Source organism: Diprion similis, chromosome 4 (assembly GCF_021155765.1).
Source record: "Diprion similis isolate iyDipSimi1 chromosome 4, iyDipSimi1.1, whole genome shotgun sequence".
Taxonomy (NCBI): Eukaryota; Metazoa; Arthropoda; class Insecta; order Hymenoptera; family Diprionidae; genus Diprion; species Diprion similis.
This window is the reverse complement of record NC_060108.1, coordinates 15,574,888-15,587,686: the sequence shown is the minus strand read 5'-3', so window position 1 is coordinate 15,587,686 and position 12,799 is coordinate 15,574,888. Positions and strand designations below refer to the sequence as shown.

The 12,799-nt window shown below is 45.7% G+C and overlaps 1 protein-coding gene across 1 annotated transcript; it reads left to right on the top strand.

The window, feature by feature from the left end:
• Nucleotides 1-225: 225 nt before the first annotated feature.
• On the top strand, nucleotides 226-12,254 carry LOC124405334 (protein Wnt-1-like). Its single transcript, XM_046880145.1, has 4 exons — nucleotides 226-1,275; nucleotides 3,635-3,897; nucleotides 11,246-11,520; nucleotides 11,655-12,254. The coding sequence occupies exons 1-4, from the start codon at nucleotides 1,175-1,177 to the stop codon at nucleotides 12,210-12,212; spliced, it is 1,197 nt and encodes a 398-aa protein (XP_046736101.1). The 5' UTR covers nucleotides 226-1,174; the 3' UTR covers nucleotides 12,213-12,254.
• Nucleotides 12,255-12,799: the final 545 nt, after the last annotated feature.

The window sequence follows — 12,799 nt, the reverse complement described above, 5'->3', positions numbered from 1 at the left end:
CGGCAACGAAAGCTCTCCTCCCGTTGCCGAGGATAGCGAAAGAGAGGCGCCGGGAGAGCGCGGCCCCGGAGGAGTACGGGAGGGCTGGACCAGAGGCGGGGCGAGATTTAATCGGTCTTGGGGGGGTCCTGCCGGGAAGCTCGCCGACCAGATCTACTCTTGGTTTCACAGACGACCGCGTGCAGTTGCAACCAGAGTCCTATACTCGATCGCTTGGCGGAGGTTGTTTCGTCGAGTACCGTTCAACCGAGCACACAAGACACGCACACGCACACGCACACGCACACGCACACGCACACGCAGGCAGCATATAGCCGCAGCCTCCATTTTCGCGGTCCAACCGGTGTCGGAGTTGGTCGAAAAAAGGAACAACTAGTACCTACAGGGAGCCGCGGGAGCGGAAAGACGCGAAACCGAGGAAACTGGTTCATTCATCCCTCGAGGAGCCGGAGGAGCCCAACGGTTTACCTGGACATCGGGTGACCAGGAGGGAGCCGGAAGGGGGGTCGCCCTCCCTTCTCCCACTATTACACAGGGCGGGTGAGCTGCACCACCCCTTATGCTTCGGTAGGGGCGCGTTTCGCTGCCAAAGCCAAACCCGTCACAGTCAAACTACAACCGTTCACACCGAGAGTTGGGCTCGTGCCGATTGAACGCCGCATGCAGCCTGGCAGTCGAGTCTTCGCCGATCGTTTTCACCCGACAACCTCGGAGGGCTGTTGCTAAATACTTTTTCCACACCTGCGCACCCCCACCAGACTCTCGCCCTCGTTCGTTGCAAAGATACCGCCTTCGACTCATTCGACACACCTCTGAAAGGGCCTTCGGTTTTATCGATAAGACAGATACGGCGCCGAGCTGAGACGTGCCCTTGTTTCATTTAGCTTTTCTACAATCTTTTTTTTTTCTCACATTCCGATAACATCTGCATCAAACCGACACTGCGACGACGTCGAGGAATAGAAAGCTGTTAACGTGCCGGAAGAATTACTCGCACTATTCCACCTTCGGGGGACAGTGTATAATCGTCGATTGAGTGCGCGATAATATACACGACTCTGATGGCCCAGTGATGTTCCTTTGATATACTTGGAGTTGGGTTGCCGGGCTGGTGCGAGAGTGAGTCAGTGACATTGTGCTACAGGACGAAACCGCGACACAACCCTCAGGAAAGATGAAACTTTGGATGTTGTTCGGAGCCTTGGCAGTAGCTCTCCCAGTCCTACCCGCGGATATCACCAGAAATAAAAACAGGGGACGCGGCTCGATGTGGTGGTAAGTTTGTCAAACCATTTGTTTTTCCAAGTGTTTAACATAAGTATGGCTAATAACTGTAATTGGAAGTGGAATTGACACGCATGTTGAGAAACGAAAACAATAACCATGCGCAACGATCTCGTGGAAGCAACAAGTTACTTCTAGAGCGCAACTGCAGTTCACTCGCGAAAGCTAGTTCAAAAAACATGATATAACATGCAAGATACGTTACAAAAACGATTTCACGCGACAGAATGCAGAAGATAGAAATCAGCTAAAACGCGAATAATTCGTATAAGCCTTATACAAAAAACTAAATGTGATATGAAATCAAATTTGATAAAACTTTGCATCCGTTTGATGAATTCGATCGTTTCGCAAGACAGAGTCCTCCGAGCTTTCAGCACTTGTTCGATACAGATCTAAAGTACGATTGTGAGTATCGCCGCACCGACAGTCCCACGAAGTTATACAAGCCGATGCTAAAAGGTACAACAGCAAAGGAGGGCCGTGGCTTTGCCACCCCGCGTGCATTCAATAAGTGATGTCGATAAATAAGTGTGCCCGAGACCGGTATTATACGATATTGCTTGTAATTTACGTCGAAGGAACGGCAATCGAACGACGCCAGGGACGCTCAACCCCGCTTCGATGATCTTGAACCGTGGGACTTGATCTTCATCCCGAGAGAATGTAACACATGTATATATTTATCCGTATAATGCACGAGCATAATATACAATCCAACCGGGGTCTCTGGGGGGCAAATCGGAGGGCAAAAACTCGAATTACCCATACACATATATAGCCATGCAGCCTCCTCTCACTCGAAGATCATGCGCATATCCGTTCCTAGCTGCGAAGCATGTAACGCGAAGGTGACGATGGTGGCGTGTGCGCAGCAAAGTAACGACGGAGAGCCGCGGAGTTTATCGCGGTTACTAATAGATCAGTCTAAGCCCGTATTAGGGACCTTCAGGTATTTCCATGCCGAGTTCTCCATAGGCTGTTGTTGAATAATTCAACGATCGATGGCAAATTTGTGTCATCGGGACGCGGAGATACCTATAAATCTTTGTTAAATTATTTAAACTATCGGCGTACGCGCGTTTGTCTGTAGATATGTTACGCGCACGACAATATTCGTGCATCTATTATACATACACACGCACAGCCAACGGCAGGGTATGTGTTCGACGAGTGCAGCGTGTGCCGTAATGTCCACGTACATAATGTATGTGGAGGACTCGTCGCTTACGAGAGGCTGATTTATACGCGGAGTGTTACAATATCGCTGCATCGAGGAGGATTGAAAATCTGAAGAATCGCGGCGAGAAAACTAAGTAGATAGGCCGTCTCGTTAGGCAAAACACCCGCGATATTATACAATTTCAAATTTTACCCGCGGATGAAGCAACCGTGACATATCGTCGAGATCGTTAATCAAAATCAATCCTCTCCTCTCTGATGCAGCGACGCTCGGGTAACAGACATAACTCTAAACTTTAAACTGCGCGTTTAACCGTTGACGGAGTGACGCTGATGTAATTGTGTGTTTATTAGTGTGTCAAGCCTGTCTCTCGGCGCACCGTCGTCCAACCATCCTGACGCAGGATTATACGAGACACTTTTATTCGTTTATAAAACAACCGAGTTATTTTTGAATCCTCTCGACCGATGAGAGAGTCAGAGATTACAAGAACTGTTGCCCCCTCCCGTCCACCCCAAATCGTGACGACATTGCACGACTTCGTGGAGGCGAGACACTTTCGTAACTGACCATGCGCAATATCTGAATTTATCAAAGCTCGACGTGACCTCGCAAGACAACGTTTGCCTTTCCAGTGAATTTAAGATGACTTATTTCATCGAAAAAATACTGGAACTTTTTGCGTAATTCAACGTGAAATTTTGTTAGTTAAATTGGGTATAAACTGCAATGAGTGTAGTATTGAAATATTACAAATTTTAAAATTTAACGTGACTAGTCACTTGAAAATCGAAAGCAGAACATCGTTTCATCAATAGGCATCAACTTATTTCATCTATGAAATTCAACTCGTGTTACTCGTTAAAAAATATAGAAACACAAACGTCGAAAAGCGTCACAGCTTCAAGAGGCTTAAAGAGAAAAAGTACCCGGTGGTACTTTCTAGCCACTTGATCCTACCGCACCTTACCGTCCTTTAATCTTCGAGCCTTCACGACTGTAGTCTGCGATGTATCTGAATAGTAATTAGTAGCGATATTAGAAGAGCGAGGGTGGTAATTTTGACTATCGAGAAAGTAAGGAGAAAATGAAAAAAAAAAAAAAAAAAACATTGAGTGCCTCCATCCACGATTTTGAACGAAATAAATAACCGTTACCACTTCACAGGGGTATCGCGAAGGCTGGAGAACCGAATAACTTTCCACCAGTATCACCCGCCGTAACACATATGGATCCAGCGATCCATGCAACTCTCAGACGAAAGCAGAGAAGATTGGCACGAGAAAATCCTGGAGTGTTGATGGCTGTGGCGAGAGGAGCTAATCAAGCGATAGTCGAGTGTCAGCATCAGTTTAGAAATCGACGATGGAATTGTTCGACGAAAAATTTTCTACGTGGAAAAAATCTCTTTGGAAAAATCGTTGATAAGGGTGAGTTGATTTTTTATATCTTTCATCTTAGTAGATAAGGTTTGCGATAAATGTGTTTTCCTCTTTCCGAAAAGATGACTTCCGAACACGCTGAATGCCGCGTGAATTCATTTTCTCTAAACGCATCAGTTTTCCGCGAAATAAAAGATAAGTATCTCAATACTTGTAACAGTATTACAAACGTTGACAAATTATTGATTAGCAACAAGCCGACAGCGTACGATCTTTTATATAAGCTTTGTTTTTGTGAAAAATTTTTTACAACGCAAACAATAATTATGAGAAACAATTTTTCAGCGGTATTGAGAATTGAATTGATTTTTTTTTTCGTTCATTTTTTATCCTCCCGACCATTAATGCTGACATGAGATGCAAAGGTTTAAAATTTTTTACGAATGTATTTTTCCCCGTTCCTTCATCACGGTTTAATTTCGATTCAGCGCACTTTAGAAGCACTGAGATTAAATTGAAAGACAGTGAAGAAGAACACCAGCTCGCAAAAAAGCTTGAAACGAGTGAATAAATCACAGTTTATACATTTGGCCAAGCTCGACGTATATAACCCGTGTAGGTACACCCTCCTCCTCTTTTTCTCTTTGCATTTTTATGACAGCCTCGCGATTATATTTACGACCTTTTAATATCCAAGGAAGATACCGAACCGTGCCGTTCCCGAGGGAGATCGAACGAGGTAGTGGAAAGAGGGAGAGAGAGAGGAGAGAGGGGGTGGAAGGAGAGTAAAAAAGAGAGAAAGCTTGCGAAAGTTTGGACATCGTCGGACAAAGGCAGGGGTAGAGATATGCGGTGGAATTCTCCCGGTTTTATCCTCTCCTCTCCTCTCCTCCTTCCTCTCGGAAGCATTTCAATCGACAATTTGTCGAGAGCGATTCTCGCCGGTGGTTGTTTTATTATACGTATTCGGGGCCCCGATGCCTCGGAGAGGAGAGACTCCTCTTTAAAGGGAACCCGGTCGTAAGAAGCGTGGAAGCGGTTTTAAATCGCGTCAACGTGCCCTGGGAATATATCGTCATGCGGTCTCTGCAGTGTCTTCGTTGGTACCTCGGCAAGTTTCGTTCCCTGGGTAGGGTCACGACTCTTGTTATAACATTGTATAAACAGAGAGCTGCAGCTGGGTAAAGGATTATTTTACGGTACCGAAATACCGATGTGTATAGACATTTTTCGATCAACGAAGTTGACGAATTTTTTTTCATTTCCATTTTTTTTTCTACTTCTTTTTTTTTCTCTCTTGGTTAGCTAATTTCACGAAATTTCAAGAACCGCTATACCTTACGCACTGCACTATCATGCACGGACTTTCGAAACCTACGAACGCTCGCAAAGATTCACAAGCGATGCCTACATATGCGACCATCAGCTACCCACGACTTTTATATTTCTATGCGAACCAAGTCTGGTCTCGGTTTTGTATCCACGTTATACCTGCATAACCGTCCACGCATAATATGTGTCTTCACACAATAAACAGCACCGGTCCATGTGTGGATGTACGTTGGAAAAAGATGGAAAGGAAAAAAACAAGTGAGGAAGAAAGAGAGAGGGAGAATTTGACAAATCGATATAGCCAGAGAAATTATTAATGGAGCAGTGAACCGCTAATTGCCTGCGCAACTGACAAAACAGCGAAATCCTATTTTGTTAATGACACTTGTCATCAACGGGCGCGCGTCTGACCGATTTGTCAAGTTGTCAACAGCTCGAGGATCACGTGACAGGGGTTGGCAGGATACACGATGCCGTTCAGGGTTTCGGTATCTAGGGTCCGAGAAAGCAGGACGCCCATTGTGCAGAGCGGTACAAGTATGCCCATTGCCCATATACACATGCTACGCGGCGTCTATGCCCGTTGAGCATGTAAAATAACATGTAGCCTCTTTTTTTTTTCACTTCACTAAATGGCCATATGGGGTCCAAGTACCTGAGAAGAGGAATGTCTTTTTTCTCTCTTTTCTATTTCCGAAGGGGGTCCGTTTATAATGGAACTCACGGGTCGTAATACGCGAGATGATCTAGAGTAAATTGAAATAAAAAAAATTGAACCTCGGCTTCCCCGCTGCCGGCGAGGTGAACAATCGATATTGATAGATCTAACAATAAGACTCCACATCTGGCTGCCCCGAACATCAGCATCTCATTTTTCATCTCCCCTGCATTCGTTCGTAAAAATTGTATCGCCACGTTGGGCTTCGATTTGAAAAAAAATCTGTTTCGAAAAATCAATAAACGAATGCAAGTATTTTTCCTGGCTCTTTTTTCTTCATCTTTTTATTCTTATGTCACCATTTACAACTACGAACTGCCGCGTGTAACAGCCCTGCTTCGGTTACCACCCGAGCCGAGTGTCGAGGGTGCGTTGGAGAGACTGCAGAAATGAAGACGCGCGCGGACAAACCCTCTTTAATCCTCATTTCAATAATAATGGTTTGTACAAACAGACAATGAAGCAGAAGGACAAATCCCTACAACGGGTTGGCGGACCCATACAGCGTGTATATTAGGTTGGGGTTGTCTATTGGCCTACTCTAAACTCTTCACCCTTCGCTTACTACGTGGGCATAGCGGGCTCTCCCAATGGGCCTGAGAAGCCATCGAGTATTAATTAGAAGAATCAATTTGACGAAAGGTGCACGAATGAATTTCCTCTGAAGTAAAAAATGACTGGAAAAACTTTGTTCGTCGGTTATTAAAGGACATACGGAGGTTAGTCGAAGGTTCAAACTTTTGGCTCGTATTGTATGCGCACACGAATAAAGCATATTACATATAGATATATGTATATCTGTCGGAGAAGAACGAGAGGCTGAGAGAGCTCGAGGGACAGGGAGCAGCGTTGATAAAATCTCTTCATGACGTGGACAAAGATCATTATCTCGGATTTGTAGTAGTTTTTATTCCGATTTCGATCACGATGATGAGATATACACGCCGTAGTCCCGAACAACAGTTCATTGGCATTGTATCGAAATTCTAACGGCCTAATAACAGTCTTTGGGATGTACACGAGGCTGTTGGTCTTCACCCATACAATTATCACACACGTGTTTGCGTGCAGCTTTCGCCACGGTTTTCTTCTAACGATCGACTTGCCGGATAAATTTTTGCCCGGTTGCCGATACGATTCGCGAATGGTCCGAGTAATAAATAATTCGAACAAGCCTCGTAAGACTCGGAGAAAAACGCGCTCGCATCTTCCGCAAAATAAGATGAAAAACAAAAAAATAAATAAAAGGTAGGAAGAAAAAATGAACAAGATTCTCACCTCGCCCCGCAGCACCCAGCTCGCGATATAATTAGGCGAAACTAAAAACGATGCTGCGGCGCGAACGCTGAAAACCGAAATCCGGAATAGTCTGCGGTCAGGCTCGACGCTGCGGAACCCAGGATCTCCGGGTCCCTGCAGGATCTCGAGCAATGTGTGTGGTAGCGGGGACGGTCAGCAGCGGTTGGCGGCAAAATGATTATAGACTACGGAGGCGCTCGGTATACCAGCTATAATATTCAGTACAGTCGGGGCAAAAATCGGCGAGATTTCACAAATTTATAGCCGTATATTGCGACACCTCACCTTGGCCTATCAATTTGGTAACAAAAACAATACCCAGCAACGATTGATGATTTAACCCTGAAGTACAGAAATTCAAAAGAACAGATTTTGCAAAGTATATTATCTCATCTTCTGTACAAAAGAATAATAAAAAAGAAAGATATTCCTTGAACTTCAAGTGCGCAGCAAAGATGATATTTTGAAAAAAGAAAATAATTTATACGATAAAATAAATCGTGTTTCAAAAAATCGGATACCATGGTAACTTACAACTGTGGAATAAATTCATTGTTGAATGTTGTTATCTAATATGATTTCCCGTGGGGGTTCGATGGTAAATTATGCAGAATTGAGAAATCGTAGAATTTCATCATCGTATTTTTTACCGTACCTATACATACCTACCTCCGGAGTTGAGAATTGAATATAAAATTGAGAATATATATGTTTATTCGTAAATTTGTGAGAGAGAAGAGCGCGCTAATAGGAAAAGGCGCGTGTGTAAATGACGCGAATGACGAGTCGCTGCCTATCCCTGATCTCGGGTATAGTCGGAAACCAAATAAGATGTAAAAATGAAGTAAATACGAGTTGGAGTGCGGCGCACGTTTTGCAAGAAATCGTGGCGTGCAGTCGACACATGTAGCCCATCATAGGCCGGGATTTATCGCGGCGCAACGCCATGGCAAAAACAGGAAGCCCCCTTATAGGGCCCACGGTATACGAGGCTCGTCAGGCCCCGATGGGGTCCGAGCAGCAAGACCAGTATTGATTCAATTTATCCTATAAACGGCTGATTATGTCTGGAACGCGCAGCCCCGAGACGCTCGAAAATATCCGGAGCGCCAGGTCGTGCGCTTTTAATGAAGACGTGATTAGAAGTGGGAACGAGATCGTTAAGACCGTAACAGGAATCTCGCAAGGAGCATTTCAAGAATCTGTAGCTCAGGATCATGGCTAAGAAATTGGTGCAGTGCCATTTTTTCACATTGACAGTGATTCCCCCCTTGTATCAATATCACTATCGCCTCCCTCCTTCCCTCTCCTCACCCTTTTTCAAACACTATCCTCTCCTCTCACCCCCAGGACTGCCAAGACCGCGAGAACAGTTTCGATTCACCGCCACGACTCCTTCGGAGAGTCAAAGAGACAGACAGACGTCCGCCAGTATTGGTAGCAATAATTTCCCGTGATTTTATCTTTGTGGAATTTAAGCCTGACGTAAATGCGTCTCGTAAAGTCGACCGCTCTGTCGCTCAGAGCGATCTTCGCGTTGCACGTCGTGTAACTTGCCCTCGGGTGAAATCGGTCAACGCAGCTCTCGTGCTTCCAGGATCCCGCAAAAGACTATGTGCTTCTCTCGAACTTTCTCGAATTCGTAAAGTGAAGTCAGATATGAGATTATTTTCAACCGACCGGGTAGACGTTTGAAAAAATAACGGAGGTAGGCTGCTCCGTTAATTGCATCCGTCGCGTGGTAATATAGGAAAAAAATTCACGTCAGTATTGGAAGGTAACAAAAAACGAGAAAACCCTATTTGGTCATCCACACCACCGCGGCTCTAAAAGTCGTTCGAATATTTAAACATCGATAAGACAAGTTATTTATTGTCCCGAGAACAAGACGAAAGAATTCCAAGTGCAAACACACCGGTACGTTGTTCACATTATGCTCATACGTGTCTGTGTGTGTGTGTGTGTGTGTGTGTGTGTAATGGTGGGATGTGTGTAAACCATACAGCGATCGACTCGCCCAGGAAGAACGATTGCATAGGTACATATTGTATACCTTTTCTGTATTTTGAGTCACATTATTTTACTTGAAAATTATGGCTTCGCGTTTTTCCCCAACGATATATACGAGATCCCGGTTCCATTCCCACGGGGAAATTCTGCGTCATAGTCGATGCAGCGGTTTATCGACCGGTTATCTTTTGTTTGAAAGTCATAAAACGGTTCCAGTTAACGCAGGTTAATACTGCAGGCCGCGCCTTATCGATGTGATAATATTTGCCGCCCGGTCTACGGGTCACCTGCTGCGATGCACCATAAAGTCTTTGGCGCAGTTTTAATGTTTCCTCCGTAAAATTTGAATCGATATATGAATAATCCACTTCCTCGGTACAATCGAAAAATGCCAAAAAAAAAAGAAAGAAAGAAAAATAGAAAAAAATCAACGAAACCTGGTACCCCGTAGATTCTAGCGCAGCGTAAATTTTTCCACCGCGAGATCCTGATTCGTCACGAAGCTTCCAGGGGCTCGAGCTCGGGACTCCAGAGGGATATGTCCTTTGGATTTCCTTAATCCTGGGACCGGGACAAGCGTTTAAGCCAACAGAAGCGCTGGGTGATGACTACCGCGTCGAGGGTGCCTCGACTCACGCCGAGTGCCGAAATCCCTTCGGGCGTTCAATAATGGCTACCAAGATTTATACCGTTCCAGTCTGTTATGAGCGGAGACACCGGGGGACTTTGGTAAATCTCACGGGGGGCCTGACGCTCTGGCTGTTCATGGCCCTCAGCCCCGCTGCCCACCGTCATCCTGGCTCCTAAATTTCATTTGTTCCAGATATTATTTGACATGATTCCGCTCGGCTACCTTTCTGGCTTACATGCTTGTCTCTGGCTCTGTCCTCAGTTTCCCCATCTCGCTGGACACATTCAGATTTCTTACCGATTTTACACGATCGACGAACAAAGAAGAAACCGTGTCAATTTTCGAGAGAAAATCTAGCACACCTGTATTTCTCGCAAATTGATTTTTTCACCACGATCAGTGGTTTCAGCTTTCAAGCTAAGAAATGGTGAATCGAGAGATTACAAATGAGTCGATTCGACTACACAGAAAATCCTATCACCGCGCTGATTCACGCGTGTACGTGATATCTTCACTTCGAGAATACAGGGCTGCTGCGTAGGTTCCGAAAAGGTGCGAGCCGTGGCACCTGCGTCGCATGCAGATAAGGTCGGTAGATCGTTGGAGGGGTGAGATTTGTGCGCGGGAGGTCAGAAAGGCGCACCTCGGGGTCATCTCGGCCGGTCCTTCCACCTGTGGGTCCTGCGGGTCCTCGCGCAGGTAGTCGGAGGGATTGAGACGTCGTGACGTCACCTCCCACGCGCCTCCTGCCTGACAAAGTTTTGTCACCGAGCATCCGAGCCTCGGCGCGTTGGCGCATAGATATTAGTCGAAGTAGAATTGGTGGAAAAATGCGCAGTTGCGAATTTAGCCGAATCACAGACGGGCCGGTTCCCACAGCAGTGTACTCGCAGGGTTAACGCCCTCCAAAGGGTTCCCCATTAACCCCCTGAACGATATGGCGCGCGCAAAACGCACTCGTCAATAGCACCCAGGTCGGCGGCACAAAGGACGGCGTAGCTCACCGGGGCCAGACCGTAAAGTATAATCTTGTGTAATTAACAGATTTTTAATAGTTTTACTCACAAAAAGTCGGCTCGGTTACCATTCGCCGTCTCTCTCTCTCTCTCTCTCTCTCACACACTTTCTTCATCCCCAAATCCATCATTGTTTGTTTGGTTTTTTTTTTCGACGAGTAGTAGCTCGGCGATCATGAACACGCGGCATCTAAGATTCGGAAGAGTTTTTTCCTAAACGAATCTTCACCCCAAACCCTTGCAAAGCCGTAGGGCCAATCAGAAAAGAGTACAAATTTTCGTCGCCGAACACGAGTCGAAAGACGCAGGAGACGACGTTCAGCGAAAGCTATATCCACTCGTTCCGAAAACCCGTCGCTAAACAGTTTCCGCGATGTTTTGTTATTCCAGGGTGCAGAGAGACCGCTTTCATCTATGCGATAACCAGCGCGGCTGTAACTCACAGCATCGCGAGGGCTTGCAGCGAAGGCAGCATCCAGTCCTGCTCCTGCGACTACACCCATCAGTCGAGAGCCCCGTCGGACGTGCGGGACTGGGAATGGGGAGGATGCTCGGACAACATCGGTTACGGGTTCAAGTTCTCAAGGGAGTTCGTGGACACCGGTGAACGGGGACGAAACCTACGAGAGAAGATGAACCTGCACAATAACGAGGCTGGAAGAGCGGTAAGTTGACAATGTGGAACAAAGATGAAAATATATTGCGTTGTTTGAAATGGAATCGGAATGGCGATGTAACGACGATCAGAGACACCGGGTTTGTGTAGGGGCTGATGAATTTTTATCTTTTATAATTACAGCACGTCTCGTCGGAGATGCGAAAAGAGTGCAAGTGCCACGGTATGTCGGGTTCGTGTACCGTAAAGACGTGTTGGATGCGTTTACCAAACTTCCGACTCGTCGGTGACAATCTGAAGGATCGATTTGACGGTGCGTCCCGAGTGATGGTCAGCAACTCGGACAGGGTTCGGGGCAACAGTAACATGATAACGAGCAACTCGGCGAGTAACTCGGTCCACGGACATCGAGAGGGTCTGGGTCGTAAGCACAGGTACAACTTTCAGCTGAAACCTTACAATCCGGACCACAAATCCCCCGGCGTCAAGGATTTGGTGTACCTCGAGCCATCCCCAGCGTTTTGCGAGAAAAATCCAAAACTGGGAATACTCGGGACGCACGGTAGGCAGTGCAACGACACGAGCATCGGCGTCGACGGTTGCGATTTGATGTGCTGCGGAAGGGGCTACAAGACACAGGAGGTCGTGGTCGTCGAGAGATGCGCCTGCACCTTTCACTGGTGCTGCAAGGTGAAATGCAAGCTCTGCAGGACTAAGAAAACTATACACACCTGCTTGTAAGGTAGTGAGTGTGCGGAAGGATGGCGTGATAATTGATCGAGAAGAGAGAGAGAGAGAGAGAGAGAGAGAGGACGGGGGATATATAGAGAGACCGCGGAAATCCTTCCTGGCGAAGGATAATCAGAGTTTTTTTTGTGTTTTTTTTTTCATATCTTCTTTTTTTTCTAACGATAAGAAAGCCACGCAAGAAGCTATGTGCATAGATATGATGTACGTATATTCTCGACAACCGATGCAGATTACCTCTAACCCATCCGACAATTATATATAATTATGTTAACGTTATGACTATCCGACCAAAACTACAAACATTCGAGTTATACCTATAATACGTTGAATCAGAATTTCTCTACTAATTTTCTTCTCCTTTCTATAAAGTTTCTCTACTTTTTATGGTTACTATCGACGGATAACAAACCTGACCATATAATTTCAATGCCCAGTATTACGCGACACGTATCATTATTTATTATATATAATATACATATATATATATATATATATATAATATTTAGACACGCATTTAAAGAAGACTGAACAGTGAAGTGTATTTAGTAGGTGCATTATACAGCGATTCGCAAATAATT

Excerpts from the sequence above, each read along its gene's own strand:
- LOC124405334 (XM_046880145.1), top strand. The coding sequence starts at position 1,175 with ATGAAACTTTGGATGTTGTTCGGAGCCTTGGCAGTAGCTCTCCCAGTC. Across the intron at positions 3,898-11,245 it reads TGGAAAAATCGTTGATAAGG|GGTGCAGAGAGACCGCTTTC; the intron begins GTGAGTTGATTT and ends TTGTTATTCCAG. Across the intron at positions 11,521-11,654 it reads ATAACGAGGCTGGAAGAGCG|CACGTCTCGTCGGAGATGCG; the intron begins GTAAGTTGACAA and ends TTATAATTACAG.